Source organism: Eptatretus burgeri, chromosome 3 (assembly GCF_056783735.1).
Source record: "Eptatretus burgeri isolate ZD-2024b chromosome 3, Ebu_testis_v1, whole genome shotgun sequence".
Lineage (NCBI taxonomy): Eukaryota > Metazoa > Chordata > Myxini > Myxiniformes > Myxinidae > Eptatretus > Eptatretus burgeri.
The window spans coordinates 666,797-689,298 of NC_140963.1; the positions used below are offsets into that span (position 1 = coordinate 666,797).

The 22,502-nt window shown below is 46.1% G+C and overlaps 1 protein-coding gene across 1 annotated transcript in view; it reads right to left on the reverse strand.

The window, feature by feature from the left end:
• Positions 1–21,880, reverse strand: part of LOC147029278 (integrin alpha-9-like) — a 219,502-nt gene extending 197,622 nt beyond the window's left edge. Inside the window, exons 1-3 of the mRNA XM_085872069.1 lie at positions 21,649–21,880; positions 21,435–21,556; positions 3,012–3,118 (exon numbers count right to left, since the gene is read on the reverse strand). Of these exons, the coding sequence (XP_085728195.1) occupies positions 3,012–3,118; positions 21,435–21,556; positions 21,649–21,806 (387 nt within the window). The 5' untranslated portion in view covers positions 21,807–21,880. The remainder of the gene's footprint in view (positions 1–3,011; positions 3,119–21,434; positions 21,557–21,648) is intronic.
• Between the last annotated feature and the right edge of the window lie 622 nt (positions 21,881–22,502).

Below are 22,502 nucleotides of genomic sequence, written 5' to 3' on the forward strand. Positions count from 1 at the left end.
GACGCCCACGCTGCACGAAACATGTACGGAGGCCGATAAAGATGACTCCATGCCATGTCGGGCGGGATACGAGTGTGCAGAGTAGAAGTGGCTTGTTCCTTTTCAACCTCAATATCTGACACATATTGGTGTTCGCCCCGCGCACATGCTAGCAGAGTCGTGCGAATGCAAGCACTGGCCACGTGCATAATGGCTGAACCGCGCACACTGTATGGAATATGCTCGAAGGCACACACGTACGCCGCTCACGAAACATGCATGGATATATCCATAACGATGTACCTTTGGCCCTCGCTGGCAGCAGCGGATTCTACACGGAGGTGAATGTCTTCCAGTCTCTCCTACCAGCGAAGCTGCGATCGAGCTGGGGAATGTACAGTGCGGGCCACGTTGATTGGCACTGGTTGGGCACCCGAGCGGGCATGCGGGACCCTCGGCCGGTCACCAGGGCACGACCCAGGGGTTTTTGCAGGACGATTCGCGTGGCAATTTCGGTGTGGGTGATTCATGTCATGTCGTGGGGTTGGAGCGGAATATTGCCACTGTCTGGGATGGCCTTGCCGGAAACGAAGTAAGGCAGTTTCCGGCCAAAGTTGGCGGGCCACGTGAGGGGTCAGAGCCAATCGGAGCGCCCGATTCAGGTAATGACGTTTCGATTAGGGGTGGCCCCTCCTCCCACGCTGCAAGTCCTATAAAGGTCGGAGCAGTCCCTCCGCCTTTCTCTTTCTCTTTCTCTGCCTTTCTCCCGCTCTCGCCTCCCCCTCGTCGACACCGCAATGACCCGCCTCTTGGTGTCTGGACTCCGCCTCCTCATCTCCGCCCACAAGACGTCAACCCCACCGGATACCTGTTCCCGCCTGCCACTCCATCCTCGCACTCTGGACTCTGCCCCTTCTCCACTTAAGCTCCTCCTTCACGAACAAGGTCTCCACACGTATGGCTGAAGCCAGAGACGACGTGCCCACTGTCGGGTACCGCACCATGGAGCATTCCACCCACCCCCCCCCCCCGAAACGTATTGGTGGCGCGTTGTGGTATCGGGCACAAAGGTACCGAGATCATAGCCGCAACTCCTTTCCGTTCTTGTTCAAAACTTTCTCTTCATCGGGTTTTCTGTGTCTGTGTGCGTATGCGTGTGTGTGTGCGCGTGTGCATGTGTCCTCGTGCCTATCTGCTTAAGTAAGACTGCAGAAGATCGTTATCATTATTATTGTTATTCTTTTCAGGTTAAGTCTGCTCTGTGTCCACTTTTGTAAGTTGCCTGTTTATTTGCTGCACCACACCTCTCTCCCCTATCTCTGCACAACACACCCCAATAAATCCTGATCGTACCACATACCTTTCCTCACCCATTGTAAATAAATCATTATTAGGAATGTTCCCAGCTCGTCTTTGTGGTTTCTTTCATTGATCCAGTATGGTCCGAATCCGAGTTTAGCCGGGACTTTATTCCCAATGACCCGTTCCTTTTAGCCAGTACGTCCTTGGCAGTGTCGCTCGGCTGCATCTGACCTGATAAGGTGACCCAGTTCAAACAAGGCGTACCGAGGGCGTGTCCCCCGGCAATTAGGTCACGTGATTATTTTTAGGTCACCGGATAAACTGTAGACGGAGGACCCTAAGTCACGTGGTTGAGTTATTGGCGTTCACGATTGATGGGCCAAATGGCTTCCCCCTGCGTCCAAGTTGGCCTTGTGTGCAGTGTTACCTTTAACTGGGACTATAAGGATATATTTGCCAAGCTTGAAAATACCCCTTGAAAGAAAAGTGGTGTGGGGTCAGTGGCATTGAGAATGAGATCAAGGATAGGAAGTATCCAAGGAAAGGGGGTTCAGGAAAACAAAGAAGCAGAAAAAGGAAGAGGGAGATGGTAAATGTGGGAGTGGGTGGATGGCTGAAGCACAAGTCTGCAAAAATCTTGCAAGACCTGTGGAGTGTGGTATAGCTTTCTGATCATCACCTGAGGGTGATGATAAAAAAAAAACTGCTGTCGGTTCGATAATCATACTTTCATTCACGGACCAGTGTTTGTTTGTTTGTCATGCTGCTACTCCGACAGTTGTTGGCCAATTACATCCAGACTTGCTACATAAGATCAGCATGACCCCAAATCATGCATAGGGGTGTTTTTATCTTTGCTGCTGGTCTGGGGGCGGGGGAAGGGGGGAAACGAGCAAATTCTCGATGTAAATGAGTATCGTGTCACAAACCCTCCAGGTGGGGGAAGGTATTACACATATCCACCATTTACAGGACAGTATTTCTCTCCCCACGTGTTCCAGCAGAGGTGTTTTGAAATATAAGCAGTACGTATGTTTTTGCTTCATGCACATAATGCTGGATATTTTTTTCTGGCCTATAGAGAGATGTCAGTTGCCTATACACCGCCCAAGTAAGGTATGCATCAGAAGAACGTGTTGCATGTGCGGAACACGATTGCCCGGAGAGCAGGTACTCTGCTAGTCTATGCAATGGAGCTATGGCGTGTGTATGTGTGTATGTGGGTATGCGTGTGCGTGTGCACGTGTGTGTGTGTGTGTGTGTGTGTGTGTGTGTGTGTGTGTGTGTGTGTGTGTGTGTGTGTGTGTGTGTGTGTGTGTGTGTGTGTGTGTGTGTGTGTGTGTGTGTGTGAAACTCCAGGGATTGCAGTTTTCATGCATGACTTTTTTGGGGGAAACTTAAGCAAAAATTAAATTATAAAGATTATGTGCACACAAAATAATTTCAATAATGCAAATATCAACAGAACATGGTGATATGAGCTGTAAGAGAGCATATTCATGGTATTGTCAGGGACTTCCTGTTTTTGCTGCCCTTTATAGTTGGGCACTTCTGCTAGTTATTTCCAAAACCACATGAATTGTGTCAGTTATTTGAACTTCATCATACTCAGATTTTAACTCATTATCAATGCAAAACAAGTTTTGTTCAGGTGTTGAAAATTATATGGCAAAGAAGGTAAAATGATATAGACTGGCATTCGGTATTTGTATGCAGTACAATAAACTCACCACAATATCACTCATGTTTCCACTTTCAAGTCTGACAAGACTGGCCCCAAGCCAGGGCTGCTTGGAAGGCTTCCCACATTCACCATCAGCAGTTTTGTCAACATCAGCTGCCAAAAAATAGCCACATTATCACATAATACAACAGACTGCCTGACAGATGTTGTCGGTCACACAATATTTCCATAAGACAACATCAATACACTACTCCTGTGAAAACTGAGCACAAAATATACACTGACATTAAACAATTCATTGCAACAAGCATAATCACTTTGAATATGTATGTATGGGAAAAGTACATTCCCAGACTGAGAATTGGTCAACACAGGGAACTGGTGAGCACGGGGAAATGGTGAACACGGGGAACTGGTGAACACGGGGAACTGGTGAACTGGTGAACACGGGGAACTGGTGAACTGAACTGGTATGGTTTACCAGAGGCCTGGGTTTGACCCCCTAGTCCGAGCATTAAATTTGCCACATATACATATTGGTTCACGAGTCAGTAAGTGACCACTATATTCGTTGTGTGTGTGTGTCTGTCTGTCCCGAGCATAGCTCCTTGGGTTTTGATCTGATCCTGATAAAATTTGGGTGGGAGGTTTATATCATGATCTATTGTTTTCCTGAGAATGGGCGTGCTGCGCCCATTATGGGCGGAGCCACGCCCAAAAAAACATGTGTTGTTAGGGGGTAGCTGATTTCAAGTTACATCTTCTCTGAGGGGGTTTGTCGAATCTGGCAGGGGTTTCGGAATTTGGTTAGCCCAATGGCACCTGCATAGCTCCACAGAGCTCGATATTTCATTTTCGTCCAAAGGTCAAGGTCACAAACTTAGAAAACGTCAACAAAATCAATAAATTGGGCATCGAGCTCCTAGGGTTTTCAACTGTTTCGAATGAAAGTTGGTATGCAAGTAGTGCTCTTCGAGTACTACAACTTTCATCATTTACGTTTTTCCCGATTCCCGCCAGTTTGCCCATGGCGTCCCCTCGAAGGTCAAAAAATAAAAAAGGCGAACCGTGTACATTGCTCGTGAACCATCGCCGTCTCCAGACTTGTTAATTATTACAATCTTGTTCATTTATAGAATCACTTTTCTTTTATCAAATGTAATATTTAAACATTGGGGTAATACCCCTGGGTGCTCACCTCATAGTGGCTGGATAAGATAACGAGCTAACCACTGATATGCATTGATGACCCACGAAATATGTAACAGAGAAGAAAGTAAATAACTATGAAGATTTTTTTTTAATTTCGTGAATAAACTTTGGTATATCATAAGTGATAAAGGTTGTGGTCAAGTCGAATCGAAATTGTGCATGTGGTTTCAGAGAAGAAAGCAAATACATATTTTGGGGGGCAACCTCCCGTACACCCCCTTAGACTGCGACTTTTTTTTAATGCCGTGAACAAACTTTGGTACATCATGGGTGCTGAAGGTTGGGGTCAAGTTTCATTGGAATTGTGTTTATCGTTTCTGAGAGAAAGCAAATACTTCTTTATGGAGGACAACCTCCGTAAACATCCTTCGGGCCTGATGTTTTTTTTACTGCCATGAACAAAACTTTGATACGTACACGGTGATGAACGTTATGCTAAAGTTTTATCGAAATCCTATGTCTAGTTTCTGAGAAATCAACTTAAGGATTTATGGATGGACGATACACAATCCCATGTGCCTCCCGGAATCATGTTCCAGGTGAGCTAAAAACGACTCAGCCAATTTATTATTCATTTGCACCCTTTTTGGATTGATCACAATCCATGAACTCGAGAGTTCATAGAACACCTTACCTCATGCAGTCTTGAGAAAAAAGGACAAAGGCAGGGTCTTTGAGCAGCAAATTTGATTGGTCGAGATGATATAAAATGCCATAATATTTTTTTCCCCAAATACTGCCAAACGAAAGATTTGTAAAAGTGCCAATAAGGTGATTTTTGTTCGACAGTTTTCAAGTGTATCATTATGTCGAAATAAAAAAAAGATTTTACGAAATAAAATTTGGAAATTTTCCACCATTGATGCAGCGCCTTTTACACCACTTAATGCAACACATTAAATTCGTTTTTCATGCCTGTCGTTTGTGTCCTTTATGACGTCATTAAAAACATTAAGTTTCCTGTTTGGAATGATATCCAAGCCAGACAGGCAGACAGGTTAAAAGAAAATTCTCATTCCTCTCTGCACATGTGTTATCGGGACGAATTCAAAGCCAAAGGATGCAAAAACTCCAGGTTTGTTTTCTGATTCATGTTTTAAAATACAATTCAATTGAAGTTAAGTTGCTCCTCGATCATAAACTGACATTTGTGGACAGACAAACAGACAAAGTGACCCAATTGCTTAACCCCCGCTTTTTGCTTTGTGTGCATGGGGTAAAAATGGAAATAAACTTGATCATGTGATTTAAAATAAGATTCCAAGAGTGCTGTTAAACTATGAGAGCATTGCAACTGCAAACTAATAAGCATAAAAGGGTAAAGGGAAGGATGCAATGATATTTTAAGGTGTGATGTCAAAGGCACATTTAGAAGTTACCACACTAGCAAAGGACATGAGAGTTAATCAACATTTGCAAAATGAAGGGAAAGTGATCATTGAAAGGGACAGCTTCTCAAATTGCTGTTCTGCCATTCTTCTTTCCCCTTTATTTACCAAAATTAAGATTGTGCCACATTTTTACTTTTTTTGTACAAATATCTGTGACCCGACAGCACAAAATAGGTTGGAAATTACATGAATTGTTTTTTCAGCAGAAGCTAAAATGTGACTTGTGGTCACAAAAGTCAATATTCATGTTCAACTCTTTGGACATTTCAAAGTTCAACTCCTCTACTTTTTGAGTGCACAAGTTTTATGGTCATCCATCCTCACAAACACCACTTCTCAGCTTATTATAGGTTAGAGTGAAAACATTGCCCAATAAGAGGCCCAGGAAGTAATAAAATTCACTTGTTTTAACATTCAGGAATCATGATATCAATGGAAGGCTAACATCATCAGGAATCTCTTTTGTTTATAATTTTCTAAGCCTGCATGCATGTCAGTTCCTGCCACTCTTTTCCGTACAAACGGATTTTATTAAATTTAGTATCCCTGGAAGATTAAATTAGTGGTAATTCAAAGATTAATAACCGATGTGGTGTATACCTCATTTGGAAACAAAGCACAATCTCTACTTGGGTGTGTTTTGTGATTAAATTGCTTTGATCATGGTCATCCTGTGTAGGGATATCCACCATCTTTGGTCTCTATGCCAGGTGCATTGGCAGTTGTAGTTAAATCAGTTGATGAAGGGGCCACACATCAGAGTCGAGGTTTGACAGCAATATACATACAATATTATTTCTGGATGGTGCTGCTGAGGTGCACATGCTTTCCACAATTAACTTCACTCTATTTGATGAATATGCAACAATCTCTGTGCCGCACATGATGAAACATACAAATAACTCCCGCATCCTGCCCCTCTTTCCCCATCAGGGGTGTCTCTCCCACCTCATCATGCCCAACCCAACACTCCAACTTCTCATCTCCTCCAACCACTCCCACACATTTTGGTCTATCAATATTCGAGGTCTCCTTTCTAATATTTCTGATCTCTCTGTTCAGGTTGCTTTTGCAGTTTCAGATATTGTGTGCTCAACAGAAACGTTTCTTATAGAATGTTTGATTCCTCTGTGTCTCCATGGTTATTCTCTTTTCTGGTTTGATCTGCCCCTCTCCCATTGTGATGTTTATGTCAATAACTCCATTGCTCATTGTTCTTTGTCCTCAACAAACCCTGCAAATCCTCTGGAAGACCTCCCTGCAACTACCTAATGTTTGTCTTTGTGGTGTACTGTCTACCCAATAATGACAACTCTCAATACACCTCTATTTCCTCGAACATTGATCAACTTGTCATCACCGATCTCAACTCTCTCATCTGCAGCAATTTCAAATATCACCACACCAGCTGGCTGGTTGTTGGCTTGGCAACAACCAGCAATGGCATTGCAGCAAAGGCCTTCTGTGACTTCTGTGGGTTTGATCCAATCTGGAAACTTCTCAAGCCAGATTTCTATGACTGGTACTTCATCCACCTTGATCCAAGTAATGACTAATGACTAATCACACACACGAACACACACGCACGCACGCACGCACACACACACACTGCATTTTTCCCTGTTAGAGCAGGGGTTAGCCTTGTGGGTCCCATGACAATCTTCTATCATGGTTCCCTTTTTGAAGCAATGTTTTTTCATGGCCAGATGCCCATCCCGACACCAACCCTTGAATCGCCTCTTTTGACACGCAGGAATAAAGTGTACCTAATCTAAACTGGGGCACACACCGGGACATCCCAGCAAGCTGGTACTCATTTTGCCGACCTCACAAGGATGATAGGCTGAGTCAACCCACCTGGTATTGATTCAACAGCCAAGCGGGATTTGAACTCAGGACCCAAGGATCCCAAGCCCACCACCTGAACCATTAAGCCAACACCAGGCTGAAGTAATGACGAATGACAAACTTTACATTCCATTCTCTCTTGTTCTTCTTCTGCCCCTATTTGCTCTTCTGGTCACTTTCTTGTCAAGTCCCATAATCCTCTGTCTATTGTAAGGGAGCAACTGCAGGGATGCAGAATATATGGCTATTCACACAGGACAACTGGCAGGGACTTCAATCTACCCTCTGTAAAAAGAACGGGCCGCCATCTCCACAGCATCTGATATTGATTACCCCTGGGAATACTTCCATCAAATTCTACTTAGTTTCATACACCAGTTTATACAATCCCACCTGTGGCTTTCCTATCCATCCTATCGACCCTGGCACACTGAATCCTGTGGGGGAGGAGGCTGCATTCAAGCAGCTTGATTTCTCAGCATGGAAAGCTAACCTGGCTGAGTGTAAGTTTCATTCATTTTGTAAGGCTTGCAACAAATGTGTCCACCATGAGGTGAACCAGAAACATGATCTTTCAAATCCCATGGCTAAACTATCCAACCATGCAATCTCTTTCTTCCAAGTCATGGGAGTGCCACGTCAAGTCTGTCTCTGGTATATGATCCCCTCTTTCCAAGTACTGTGCCTCACTTAAAACTGAATTACAGTAGATTCTGCCTGAAATAAGGCAGGATGCCTAAACTCTGTGGCAGGATGCCTAAACTCTGTGGCAGGATGCCTAAACTCTGTGCTTGCTTACAAATCTCATGTATCCAAACCATCCCATTCTGTCCATATCTTCGGCCAATGCAGCCACTGCATGCTGAACTCCGAGTCCTCCTCACCCAAAAGGGTAGAGAAAGTAATGTGAAACGTTGAACCAGCTTGCTTCAGCAACAGTCCAAGATATCAAGAGTGGCCATTTTCTCAAATTGCTGTTTTGCAATTCTTGCTTCCCCTTTGTTTACCCTATTTAATCTGCTCTTCCACTTTGGTCATGTCCCCTGTGCATGGTAGTCAGCAAACGTCACTCCCATTCACAAGAAATGTGCATAAACGGACCATTTTTGGATCTCAACCAATGCTACTCCATCTCTTCTGGATCTGATTTTCACCAATTTCCCTGAAAATATCTGCTCTTCTTCATCCGCACCAATCGCTTCATCTGACCACGTGCTTGTCAAAGTGGACATCTCTCTGGCTGTTATTAGAGAACCACCTCCGCATCGTCGAGTCTGGCATTTCACTCAAGCCGACTGGCAGGGTCTCCAAGCAGCCATCAAACTTCTAGACTGATCTCCCATCTCCACTTTCTCCAACATCAACTCATCCTGGGAATTCTTTCAAAGAAACTTGCTCTCCCTCATGCACAGATTTATCCCAACTCGTCTTCAGTTGTCCTACCCTTCCTCCCACCCATGATTCACTGAAGCTTGTGGCGAGACAGTTGTCCTGAAACAACTTGCCTTCACCTCATGGAAGGCTAATCCAACTGAGGGTAATCTCAGTTCCTTGCATAAAGCTCGGAACAAGTGTGTGTCCACCCTCAGGACAGCCAGAAAACAACATCTTTCTAATCTCAAGTTTAAACTCTCAAACCTGTCTCACTCCTCCAAATTGTGGTGGTGTCTAGTGTATGTTCCCCCTTCCATCATCTCTGTTTCGTCAAATGACCACACAGCTGACACTACATGTGAAAAGGCTGAATGCCTAAACTCCATGTTTGCTTCTAAATATCATGTCCCAAACCTATCACTTTCTGAACCCACCTGACCCAGTCACACCCAGCTGTTCCTGGAATGCATGTCCTTTACTCCTGACAAAGTGGAGAGTTTGCTGTCAAACCTCGACTCAGATTCTGCAACCGGTCCAGACGGCATCAGCCCACGTGTCCGAAAAACCTGCTCTGCTGTTATTGCCCACCCTCTCTCTGTTCCATTCTATTCAGCCTCTCATTTGCTCAATTTCATCTGCCATCTGCTTGGAAATCAGCAAACATCACTGCTCTGCATAAAAAGGTGCAAAAACAGATCCCTGCAACTGCACATCAATCAGCCTTCTTCCAATCATCAGCAAGGTTATGGAATCCATCATCGCTTCAGACATTAAATCCTTCCTCTTCTTCAATGGCTTGATTTCCGATCATCAATTTGTTTTCAGACCAGGACATTCTACACTGGATATGCTACTTCTGCTCTCTCTCTCCCAACAATTGATGAAGATTCTCAATGCTAGACCTGAAATCATAGCCATCTCCCGAGACATATCTCTGGATACATTGCAATGCTTATAAATGCCTGAAGATGCCAGCATGCATGGCTGAATTTCATTTCCGCACATGCTCTAACATCTAGAATCTCTTAATCTCACCCAAATATTAAAATTTATACTTCTAAATTGACCTCAACAGAAGTTAAGACTGCTAAAAAAATAAGTGTTCATTTCTCCAATTCGGACATTGCTTGACATTCCGGGTGTCTCCAGCTGGATGGTGTTTATACGACCGATCGGCACCTGCGAATCGCTTGCCAAGCAAGCCGTTCCTCATCAACCGTTTTGTTAGAATGTTTGCTCGAGTGCTCAAGCCACTTGGCAAGTGCTATACAGGCTGCTTGGTTGTTCGTTTCTAACCCGTGGCCATCCAGGAAACAAAAGTATTTGCACTGTCACTGAATATAATTGATTGACTTGAACAAAGTTCAGGGCCTACTCACCTGCATTCGGCCCCGCATTGTTGTGCGATCACTTGGGCGTTCGCTCGCTCAATGAAAATGTACAATTTCATACTGACATTTCTCCTTTTGTACAATCTTCTTTCATTATACGACCCATCACTTCGACATAGATAGATAAAGATACATATAAAATAATTTCGCATTTTGTTTTGAAAAGTTTATTCAACCGTTTCATTGGAGTGCTTCCTTGGAGCACTCTTCAAGCTTCAATCTCTGTAAACTCCCATAGTGATACTGTGGCACGGTTCTCCATGGTGACATCACCAACATTAGGAAGGCAAATAAATTATATGATTACAATGAGTAAAAAATGTTTTCAGTTGTTTTCACTTGTAGTCATGTGATCGGCATGGCCTCCACAATTTAACATCAGGATCCTGTCCAAATGTTGTGCCATAAATATGGTAGCATTCTGACTGGTGGATCTGGAGAAGATTTTTGATGGAATTTATGCGATTTTTCCCAAAAGTTGACCATGTCGACCATTTTGATTCACTTCCGGTCAGGTAATCAGCACGACCTCTGTAATTTAACATCCCTACCCTGGCCTAATGTTGTAACCCAAGTTTGGTTGCATTCTGACGTGGGTCTGGAGAAGAAGATTTTTGAAGAAATTTACTTCGTCAGCCATTTTGACTTGACAAGGAATTACAAGGAAATTTTGCACAGGAGGCGGCCATTCGGCCCATCATGCCGGCGCCACACCAATACCAGATTTCATAAATCCGTCAATACGCCTTCCCTACGTGTGCAGCCTTTTGGCTGCTACACTGGTACTCATTTTGTCGACCTTGGAAGGATGACAGGCTGAGTCAACCCCTTGGTGTCAATTCAGCAGCCAACAGGGCTTGAACTCAGGACCCAAGGATCCACAAGATAGGACTTAAAGTCATGTGACCGGAATGAGCTTTGCAATTCCTGTTACCAGTCAGAAGAGGAACGATACTGCAAAATTTCAGCTGGATTGGCCCAGCAGTTTGGCCAGAGAAGTTGAAATCGGAGAGTGACGGACAGTCAGACAGTGTGCAATGACAATACCTTAGCTGGAATTTATAAGCCTGGTGTTGGCTTATTGGTTAGGATGGCGGCTTGGGATCCAAGGGTCCTGAGTTTGAGCCCCGTTGGCTGCTGAATTAGTACACCAGGAGGTTGACTCAGCCTGTCATCCTTCCGAGGTCGGCAAAATGAGTACCAGTGTACTGGTAAGGCGGTCACTGCATCAGCGGCACAGCCACGTCCCAACCAATGATGCAACCAGCAGCCACAGGCTGCACTCGATAGAGTAGAGAGATCTGGAACTTAAATTCCAGATAAGCTAAAAGTGATGTCCTTTTGATCCACATCAACAAGTTATATTGTTACAAATCTGGAAGCTCACTGCACTCAACATTCAGGTCCCCATAGGTCAGTTATATCGGTAAGTCGTTTGGGTCCCGTCCCTAGTCTAATGGGAATTAAATGTTTGTGTGCTGCAGAGTTATTTTGACAGTTAGGGTTTTCTTTTACATTTTACACCCCTTATAACAACAACAACAACACACCTTCACCTCGATGAGTGCTGTGAACATACCAACACCAAAGCACCCGTGGAGGGCGGAGTCCAAGGTGGAACCTCGCGGTAGCTTTCGCCCAATCGGGGTGATGCGAGAGAGGTTGCCGTCCTTCCGCCAATGGGACTCCACTGTGTGAGGGGCGGTCCGCGTGGTCACCACGCCCCCCCACGGACCAATCAACGGATTTGGCGCCCGTTTTGGTGAATGACAGAGGCGACGAGTGCATATGCGTGCCAAAACCATCCAGTGAGGGAGGGCGGGTAGTGAGGAGGCGCCCCCCCCCCGAACAAGTGGGAATAAGGTTGCGGCGCGATCGGACAGGCGGGGAGCGTGGTTGGCGGGACGAGTGCGAGAAGAACAAGGATAATTGCGTTTGGTCCGCTTGAGCGCTGAACGCGTCTGTCGACGCTGGTCGCATCTCGCTGGCGCTTCTTCTGCTCTCGTCTCATCGCCGACATTGACTTGCTCTGGTCTGCTGGAGCGCGGGTCGCATCTCGACGCTGCTCTGGTCTGCTGGAGCACGGATCGCATCTCGACGCTGTTCTGGTCTGCTGGAGCGCTGGTCGCATCTCACTGGCGCTGGGCTGTTCGCATCTCGACGCCAGTCTGGTTCGCCCGTCTCAGCCAAACCGCATGAAGCGGGAAGGTCCATTTTTCTTTCTGGGTATCTGTTTGTGCATGTCTGTGTCCGTGGGGCCCCGTCTTTAAGTAGAAACTGGATACATGCTTTTGCTTCTCCATTGTATTTCATTTCTTAAAATCAGATAACACTTCTCCTTGCATGCTCCCCCTTGCCCCCCATTATAAATAAATCCCCTGTTATATGTTTCAGCTCGTTTCTGTGTTTCTTTCATTGGCTTAGCATGGTGCGTGTTGGGAAATTTGGGAAGCGGCACATTGTACATTTGGATGGACAGACCTCGGTAACCATCCGCTCGGGTTGCGCACGGGTCGAGCACCCATACGGCTCGTCCCGTACGAGTGCCTTCGAGGGTGTGAATCCTCGGTAGCTCGCCACATGGGCCTCTAGATATTTTGAAGTTTGGCAAATAACCCTGTCCCACATGGTTGATTTATTGATGATTCGCAGTCCTGTAAGGGACCCGTACCTTTTGGAGTTTTCCGAAAGGTACAATCTAGATTCCGGGTGTTCGGTAGAGTCGACCCTACTGCTCCACCTGACGCTCGTGCTCGCAAATGACGCCCGGCTCCACAACAAATTGGTGTCAGTCGTGGAGATACGAACCCCTCCGCCTCCATTAACAAAATTTACAGGTTCGAATCTACAACAAATTGGTAGTCAGGAGTGAGATTCATCCCCTCAGCCTCCGTAGAGAAATTCACGCAATTCGGATCAGGTATAGGAAGCAAACCTCACCCCCCCCCCCGTTTCCCCCAAATTACGAGCGTTTTCAAATTTTATTCCCAACACGCAAAATGGCGAACACAAGACGAACTGAGGCAGGTGGGTATAAGTGTAGTGTTAGAGAAACCAGAGGCCCAAGACACCATCATGCAGTTCGACCATGCCCCGCAACCGAACCCAGAGGTAGCAATGGGCGCGGGGGCGGCGGCGTATAACCCACCCCCTCCATCAAAGTCCCCCCCCCCCAACTTCTGCCAGTTCCGCACACCATCATGGCGGATCATCTGCGCAGAGTTCATTTGACATGGGCCAGTTAATGTAAATGCTGGCGCAGATGCAGAACCGCACGGATGCAAACATGCAAGCAATGGAAAACAGGATGGGAAACAAAATAAAAGTGAATGCGCGCATAATGGAACGCATGGAAAACTGCATGGATGTGATGAACAACGAAATGGATGCAGACATGCAGGCATGGAGAGAGGATAGGTGGGTGATGAGTTGGCAAATGGCGGCACCACGTGGCGGGGCGACCGAACCGACGAGGGGGAGTGTGGAATGTGTCCGGCCCACAATGGAGACGGGTGACGTCGAGGGGACGAGCGACGTCACGATAATTGGGGGAGAGACGGAATTAAAAGAGACGCGGGAGATAGAAATAGTGACGAGAAACGCCACCACATTTAACGGGGAGACCGAAACGTGTCGGACGAGACACGAGGGGGGTGACGGAGAAATTAAACGAGGAGACAGAAACGCAGGGATTAAAAGAAATAAAAGAGACAAAGGAGGAAACAGCAGAGACGCGGGAGGTAGAACAAGTAGAGAATGAAATAAACAAAACGGAGGAGGAACCAGAGACGCAGAAATCAAAAGAGTTTTGCGTTTGGTCCTAATACAGTGTACCTAATCTAAACTGGGGCACACACCGGGACATCCCAGCAAGCTGGTACTCATTTTGCCGACCTCGCAAAGATGACAGGCTCCAAATCCAAAAGAGTTTTGCGTTGCGCAAGGAAAATTGCGTTTGGTCCGCTCGAGCGCTGAACGCATCTCGCTGGTGCTTCTTCTGCTCTCGTCTCGTCGCCAACGTTGAATTGCTCTGGTCTGCTGGAGCGCGGGTCGCATCTCGTATTTCATACATACGAATTGAATGAAACTAAACGGGAAACAGACGAGCACACACAGGTAGAGATAGTGAGGGACAATGGGGTTGAGCTTTGGAAATGTTTCGTGACCCGGTGCGAGCAGCAGGATAGCCTCCTTAAGGAACAGAGGGAGAAAATACGCTCCCTCGAAGCAGATCGCGACGAGGTGAGTCCGGTTGGGCCGAAGGAGGTAGAGCGGATGAGTGCTGTGAACTGTACATGCGGAGCTTGGGGGGTATGGAAATCCCGGGATTGCTTGTGGTAATGCAAATCCCCGATGTGATTGTACCGGAGTGTGTGGTGGAGTGTGTGAGTGGTGCGGGTGTGTTGAAACGTGCGTATAGCATGAGTGAAATAGCATGCGTGAGTGCGTGTGTGGAAATGGACGACGGACCGATCCAGACGGGAGACGGGTGTGGCGAGCCTTCTGCGCCGTGTGAAGTTTTTTTACTAACCGCGCCGGTCCCGCGAGACGCTGCGGCCGAGCTCCGTTCGGCATTTCGCGAATGGCCCTTACGCTCGTGACTATGTGGAGGGATTCCGGTGTGGAAACGTCCCGCGTTTTGAGAGACCGTCGCGTGGACGGTTAAAATGGCGGCCAGTGTTGTTTGAAATTGGCAAACGGGGGTCCACGTGCGAGCGCATGTGCGAAGCTCCACGTGCTGCATGCCGCGTGTTCTGTTCACGGAACGCGCGGAGCAGGTTTCCGGGACGATATGCTCGTGCCAGCCGGCACGGGAAACCGCGCAGATTCGGTGCATGGGTAACGTCATCGGCGTGGACCTCACGGTGCGAGTTGCGGGTGAGCTGCACACGTTGGCTCGCGTGAGGAATCCCTCAAAGGCGAGCGCTTGACAGGGCAACGACAAGGCCTCGATTATCGGCCACCAGAAGGGAGGAGCGAGTGAGCCGTCGACCGCCACCATTGTGGTGCAAAGAAAAAAAAGAAAAAAAAAACAGCCTCGCTCCAAGTACACAGCCCGGTGTTTGGGCAAAGGAGCAATAGTTAGCGGGATGGGTTTAGCTTCGATAGACCGGCCTCATGGTCCTCCATGGGGCCCATAGATTAGTTTAGTGGGAATTTTAGTTTAGATTTAGAAATGGATTTTGGGGAGACATGGACAGACATGGAATGTGTCGTGGGGACGTAGCTTAGCTACGTAGAATTAAATAGAATGTGCACTAATTTAAGGGATGACGGGGAGCACAAGTTCGTGAGGGGAATTTACTTAGCAGAATGCTGGTGTGGAGTGTTGGTATGAATTGGAGTGTATTGAAAAGAAAAAGAAATACAATGAATGAGTGTGGGTCAGCAGGCCCGAGTGTGTGAGTGGAGTGAATGTGGAATGTATGGTGCAAATGAATGAGTGGGGGGAGGAGTGAATCCCACCCAAGTGACCCCAGGGTCCATTTAATGTTAGTTAGTGGGTTAGTCAAATTTACCAAAAGGAGGTCGTTCTGTGTTGGTGGTGTATGAAGGCACGAAACCCATTTGAAGGGGTGCAGTAGTCCATGGACTGGCTGGGAGCATGGCTGTTGAAAGGTGAGTATCGAGTAGAGGGCATCCCGGGCACCGGACAGTCGGCCAGAGTAGGCCAAGGGCCCAAGATAGTGTATTGGCCATGGGCGAGCCTTGGAAAGGGACCCAAAACGCCAAAATGCCACGTGGACATCGTAGGGGGGCAAAGCCAGGAAGGGCAACCCCCCACGTTCATAGGGAGCAGGTAGGCTCGGAGACAGCCTTAGGGCCCGGGTGTGCCGTAGTTTGAGATTCAGCAGAGGGGGAATCCCTGCCATGTGAGCCACGGTGCCCAGCCATGAAATTGTGCGAGGGCACGAGTGAAAATTGGAGGGCTTGGCCCAAATTTAGAAAGGAACACCAACACAGGCGATGGGAATCATGGTTTCTAGAACCAATAGTTTAAAGTAACAGGCGTATGGAAAAGCCCCAGGGAAGTTTGAGGTTTAATAAATGCAAGGGTAGTTAGGAAAAAATGTACCCCTTCGCACCATCCAAGCCTTCGCTCTCTGTCGACTGCTGGACCCACCTTGGGAAAGATTGCTGAACTCTGTGGGAGGCCATTCTGAGGATTCGTTGGGCCTCGAGACAGGACGCTAGCCCCTTCCCTATTCCCCTCCCAAAATCGGAACGTAGGGGTTGGGAGTAGATGGACAGGATAGGTTAGCCAGACAAAGACAGAAAGGGAGTTAGGGAGACAAAATTATAAGAAAAATAAAATAAAATAGAAAGGGGCTAAATTTGGTTGTTTTGTTGTTGCAAATTAAGGGAGTGGGTATGGACAAAGACAGGCAAAGGCGATCGGTTGGGGGGAGACCGTAGGTTAGGTCCGAGCCCGTTTTCAGAGTGGCCAGCACCACCGCACTCCCTCCAGAACCTCACGGGACCACACCAGAGGCCGGCCAGCTTCATATGCCGGCCTGTTGTGCTGTATTTGCTGGTCCACACTTGCCTTGCCATGCCTTGTTTGCCTGCCTCTGCCATGACCCCATGCCTGCTACCCTATTTGCATTTCCCCTGTGTCACCATCACCATGTGCACCAGGATCATCTCCTTCAGAGTGTTTGCAAAGACTGCCCTTCAGGCAGCCACACACCAGGGACTGCGTTTGCGCAGCCCATGAATCCATTTTTTTTGTGTGTGTTCATTCCTGCACCAATGACTTTTTTTCTTCCTTTCACAGATCACAGGTCCTGGGCCATGGTGAGTGTAAATAGATAAGGTAAAATTGTGTGTTTGTCTTAGCGCCGGCAATTTCAGTTAAGCATTCTGTACGAATCCGATAGTTGAGTTACGCATCACACTCGGTTATTTATTTTTGGGGCCTATATAAAAAAAAATGTCGCACTCAGGTGTCCGCAGGTAAATCGTACTTGGGGAAAACTTGCACATGCTGGTCACATGCAAATTTGACGACTCGGGACGAGTCTGTAAAAAGGGGAGGAGATAGTGTTACGAATCTGGAAGCTTACTGCACTCAACATTCAGGTCCCCATATGTCAGTTATATCGGTAAGTCGTTTGGGTCCCGTCCCTAGTCTAATGGGATTTAAATGTTTGTGTGCTGCAGAGTTATTTTGACAGTGAGGGTTTTCTTTTACATTTTTACACCCCTTATAACAACAACAACATGCCTTCACCTCACTTCAACGCAACTCCAAAGCGCCCGCGGTGGGCGGAGTCCAAGACGGAACCTCGTGGCGGCTCTCGTCCAATCGGGGTGATGCGAGCGAGGTTGCCGCCCTTCTGCCAATGGGACTCCTCCACTGTGTAAGGGGCGGTCCGCGTGGTCACCACGCCCTCCACGGACCAATCAACGGATTTGGCGCCCGTTTTGGTGAATGACAGAGGCGACGAGCGCATATGCACACCAAAACCATCCAGTGAGGGAGGGTGGGTAGTGAGGAGGCGTTACCCCCACCCCCCCCCCAGACAAGTGGGAATAAGGTTGTGGCGCGATCGGACAGGCGGGGAGCGTGGTTGGCGGACGAGCGCGAGAAGAACAAGGATAATTGAGGTTGGTCCGCTCGAGCGCAGAACGCATCTGTCGACGCTGGTCGCATCTCGCTGGCGCTTCTTCTGCTCTCGTCTCATCGCCGACATTGACTTGCTCTGGTCTGCTGGAGCACGGGTCGCATCTCGACGCTGCTCTGTTCTGCTGGAGCACGGGTCGCATCTCGACGCTGTTCTGTTCTGCTGGAGCACGGGTCGCATCTCGACACTGCTCTGGTCTGCTGGAGCGCGGGTCGCAACTCGACGCTGCTCTGGTCTGCTGGAGCGCGGGTCGCATCTCGACGCTGCTCTGGTCTGCTGGAGCGCGGGTCGCATCTCGACGCTGCTCTGGTCTGCTGGAGCGCTGGTCACATCTCGCTGGCGCTGGGCTGGTCGCATCTCGATGCCAGTCTGGTTCGCCTGTCTTGGCCAAACCGCACGAGGCGGGAAGGTCCATTTTTCTTTCTGGGCATCTGTTTGTGCATGTGTGTGTGTGTGTGGGGCCCCGTCTTTAAGTAGAAACTCAATACGTGCTTTTGCTTCTCCATTGCATTTCATTTCTTAAAATCGGATAACTCTGCTCCTTGCGTGCTCCCCCCCTGCCCCCATTATAAATAAATCCCCTGTTATATGTTTCAGCTCGTTTCTGTGTTTCCTTCATTGGCTTAGCACGTGCGTGTTGGGAAATTTGGGAAGCGGCAAATTGTACATTTGGACCGACAGACCTCGGTAACCATCCGCTCGGGTTATGCAAAGGTTGAGCACGCATACGGCTCGTCCCATACGAGTGCCGTCGAGGGTGTGAATCCTCGGTAGATCGCCACCTGGGCCTCAAGTTATTTTGAAGTTTGGCAAATATCGCTGTCCCACGTGGTTGATTTATTGACGATTCACGGTCCTGTAAGGGACCCGTACCTTTCGGAGTTTTCCGAAAGGTACGATCTAGATTCCGGGTGTTCGGTAGAGTCGACCCTACTGCTCCACCTAGTGGTCGTGCTCGCAACCGACGCTCGGCTCCACAACAATATGATCTGCCCTTTTGAGTGGTTGAATACAAGTAGGTGGGTGGCCTTTGCTACAGGCTAGAACTTTACATATTTTCAAATAAAAGACATCTGCCATTCCCTGAGCAGAAACAAATCCCAAGCTCTGCCTCTCCACAGTTACATTGTCTGCAAGACTACACCAGCTTCTTTGGAAAATGGAAGAAGTTAGCATGGATGGCATGGAATTCCTATCCAGCAAAGCTGACTCAGGTCTTCACTTACTTGGCAATGTATTCTTTAAACCACTTGAATGTGGACTCAACACATCTAACTTCTGTAATGGTTTACAGTCCTCTAAGACAAGACAGGACTCGTACTCTATAATTTGTTAATGAGGCAAGGAGACAGTTGTTCTGCCAAAATAACTAGATAATAGCAAATATTCTTCCCATCCATGATGCTCTGTTATTCAAAAGTCATCGCTTACCCGCCTGGAATCTGGAGCATAACATAATTGGCCCAGCACCATAGGCCCACTCCATAAGGCTGGAGTTTGACTTGGGATAAGGACAGTCAGTATTGAATTCTGATATTGACCACCCTCCCCTTGGCTTCTCAAGCCTGCAACAAACTGGTGAAGTGTGGATGTAAAAGCATGAATGGCTGCAGGCCAAGCTTGCCTGCAAATGGCTGTTTTGCAAATGTACTGAAATTTACAGCTGTAAAAGTAAATACTAAGTGTAACGAAGTGACTGATTTTCATTAATGTAACTCCTGAGACGGCATTTGTGAACATATACCAGACATTGGTATGTATATACTGCCACATCAGGATGGGATTCAAACTTAGGTCTAATTATCCCACTCCTAACACCAGATGTGGTATGAATTATAGGTAGTCATCATGTTTAACGCTTGGTTAATGCAGACCTTTTGATTCTGGGATCCAAAGACCTCCACAAGTTACCAGTCTCCAAATTCAACACTGCATTCAATAGATTGCAGCAATTTTTACTGTGTTCATTAAATTGTGATACTTCCCCCAAAGATTGCTGAATACAAACAAAAACTGGTGGTTGCTCGGATGCGAGAAGGTAGGAAAACATTCCTTAAAATAAAAATGGTTTATTACCATAAGAATACCGGGGATAACGAAGGACAGCTCTACAAATAAATGGAACACATCTGGTGGTTGATAGATAGGGAAGAAAGGGGAAGCACACAAACTTACATATAAAACTATATCCCACTAATGGCACCAATATATCAAATTCAAATGATTAACAATGGGCCAGGTGGGAACTTGAGCAGGTACAATTTGGTCTTTGCTTCAGGACGATGGTATCGTGCCGGCTGATGCGGCAAAGGACAAAATGCGGGAGATGAGAGGTGATAATGGCGTTCACCATCTCTGCTTAATTGCTCCCCACAAAAGACCAATTGCAGAGATGTCTCCATGATCTCAAAACAGAAGCTCATGTTACCTGTTCATGGCATGCATGGACACAGCTTTTGCCACCTTAAGGACAGTCTTGCCAGCATGCACATAGTCCCTCTCATTAGCTGTCCTGTCATGCAGGGGCAGTTCCTTCACAAAAGCATCCCACCCCTCTCCAGGGCTCAGCAGCTCACTATGCCACCTTGACCTGTAATCTTCTGGCAAACGGCCCAAGACAATGGCCATTTAAGTGCATATCACTTTCCTGGTGTCTATGTGCCCAAGTCCTCCACCTGTGCAGGACGTAGAACACAATACAACTTTACCCTATTCTGCTGTTGGTTTTATAATGACCATCTCCTCTGTGCATGTCCCACCACACAACTTACCTCTGACAGATTCCTAATACAGTGAATATCTAAGGTATCCGAGCACTCATACATTTCTTTCACATTATATCGATGGACCCCCTTCCCTCCATTTCCAGGTAACAATACACTGAATGGACAATCATACTTACCTCTGCCACCGAAGGTGAAGGAGGTTATGTTTTCACCCCTTTGTTTGTTTGTTTGTTTGTCTGTGTACAGGATATCTCAAAAAGCTGTGGATGGATCCAGATTAAATTTTGTGGACAGATTCGAGGTGTGACAAGGCCGAACTGATTTGATGTTAGTGAAGATCAAGATCCAGATACTAGGATTATTAAAGTGATTTTTCAACATTGAGAGGCAGGGCCAAAAACGATACATAGCATGATATCTCAAAAAGTTGTGGACGGATTCGGATGAAATTTGGTGGACAGGGGTGTGTGGCAAGGATAAATTGATTTGATTTTGGTGAAGATCCAAATACGGATCGGGATAGGAGAATTATTTAATTTTTGAAGTGATTCTTCAACATTGAGACAGAGGACCAAAAACGATATATAGCACGATATTTCAAAAATGTATTGGGCCCGATATGTTCTCGTGGATCAGGCATTACGTGGCGGAGGTACGCGCTCTACCGAGTGCCCTTCTAGTTTGTACTGTTCCCATCATTTGGTTCAGCTAATTCACTTGACAACGTGTGAATAAAGTGGCGAAGAGGTGCATATAATATCTGGAAAATAGAAACGACGATGTGACAGTTCATGATAACATTTAAATGGTAATTTCATCAATGATGCCAAGCCTTCTTTTATCGACATTTTATGAACATTAAACATTACACTTCTGTTGGAAAAGAATAAAAATGTTACCCAGAAGTATTTTGCTGCAATTTCCATCCAAGTTTTTGTCAACCAAACACTTGAAAAGTCCCCCAGGTCGATTTGTGTCATTTGGCAATGATGACATAAGTCTTGGAGCTCCTGCCACAATCCTGTTAACAATATGCACAAAAAGTTTCACAATGTAATATAAATGGAGGACGAAATTTAACGATCAAAAGAAACGACACATTCATAACCTTACCATTTGGTGTCCCCATGTTGATGTTGCACGACAGAGTAACCAAATAAACTGTCTTTAGGGCCATTGTAAACGACAGGGTTGTCTACATCAATATTAAAACACGAAACAGGCCGAAGCAAAAAGAGCCAAAGACAGCATAAGTAATTATTCCCCTTCATTTTACCCAAAAGTGTGGATCTAAATCCAGCACGACTGGAAATGCACGGTCTGTGTTCCAACGAAGAAGGAAGTATATTTTGATAACCATCTCAGAGCACTGGGAGCGTCATAACATATAAATATTATACATATATACAAGTATATATAGAGATGAATATTCATGAACTCATTTGTAGCCGCAGAATGGAAAATTTGTTGCATCCAGTTGAGGGAATAATTAGAAAAAACTACTTTAAATACTGAACTTATTTCTTAAGCAAGAATGCAAGTCTTCAGAAAGGACACAGTCCCAAATCCCACTATGAAATGGGAAGTGTATATTTTACATTTAAATAACAACTAATTCAATAAGTAAATAAACAAAGTAAATAAGTAATTCAAATGTTGTGTTGGTAGTGGGGATGGTAAGGTTCATGAGAATAAACAACACTTAAAGGTGGTATGTTGATTGATAGCAGTGATGGTAATGTTTGTCAGAAAGTGTGTTTGTGTCTGTGGTGTTATATATATATATATATATATATATATATATATATATATATATATATATATATATATATATATATATATATATATATATATATATATATATATATATATATATATATATATATATATATATATATATATATATATATATATATATATACATTGTTGTGGTTGACGAAATTCGCAAACCACCATTCAGGTCCCGT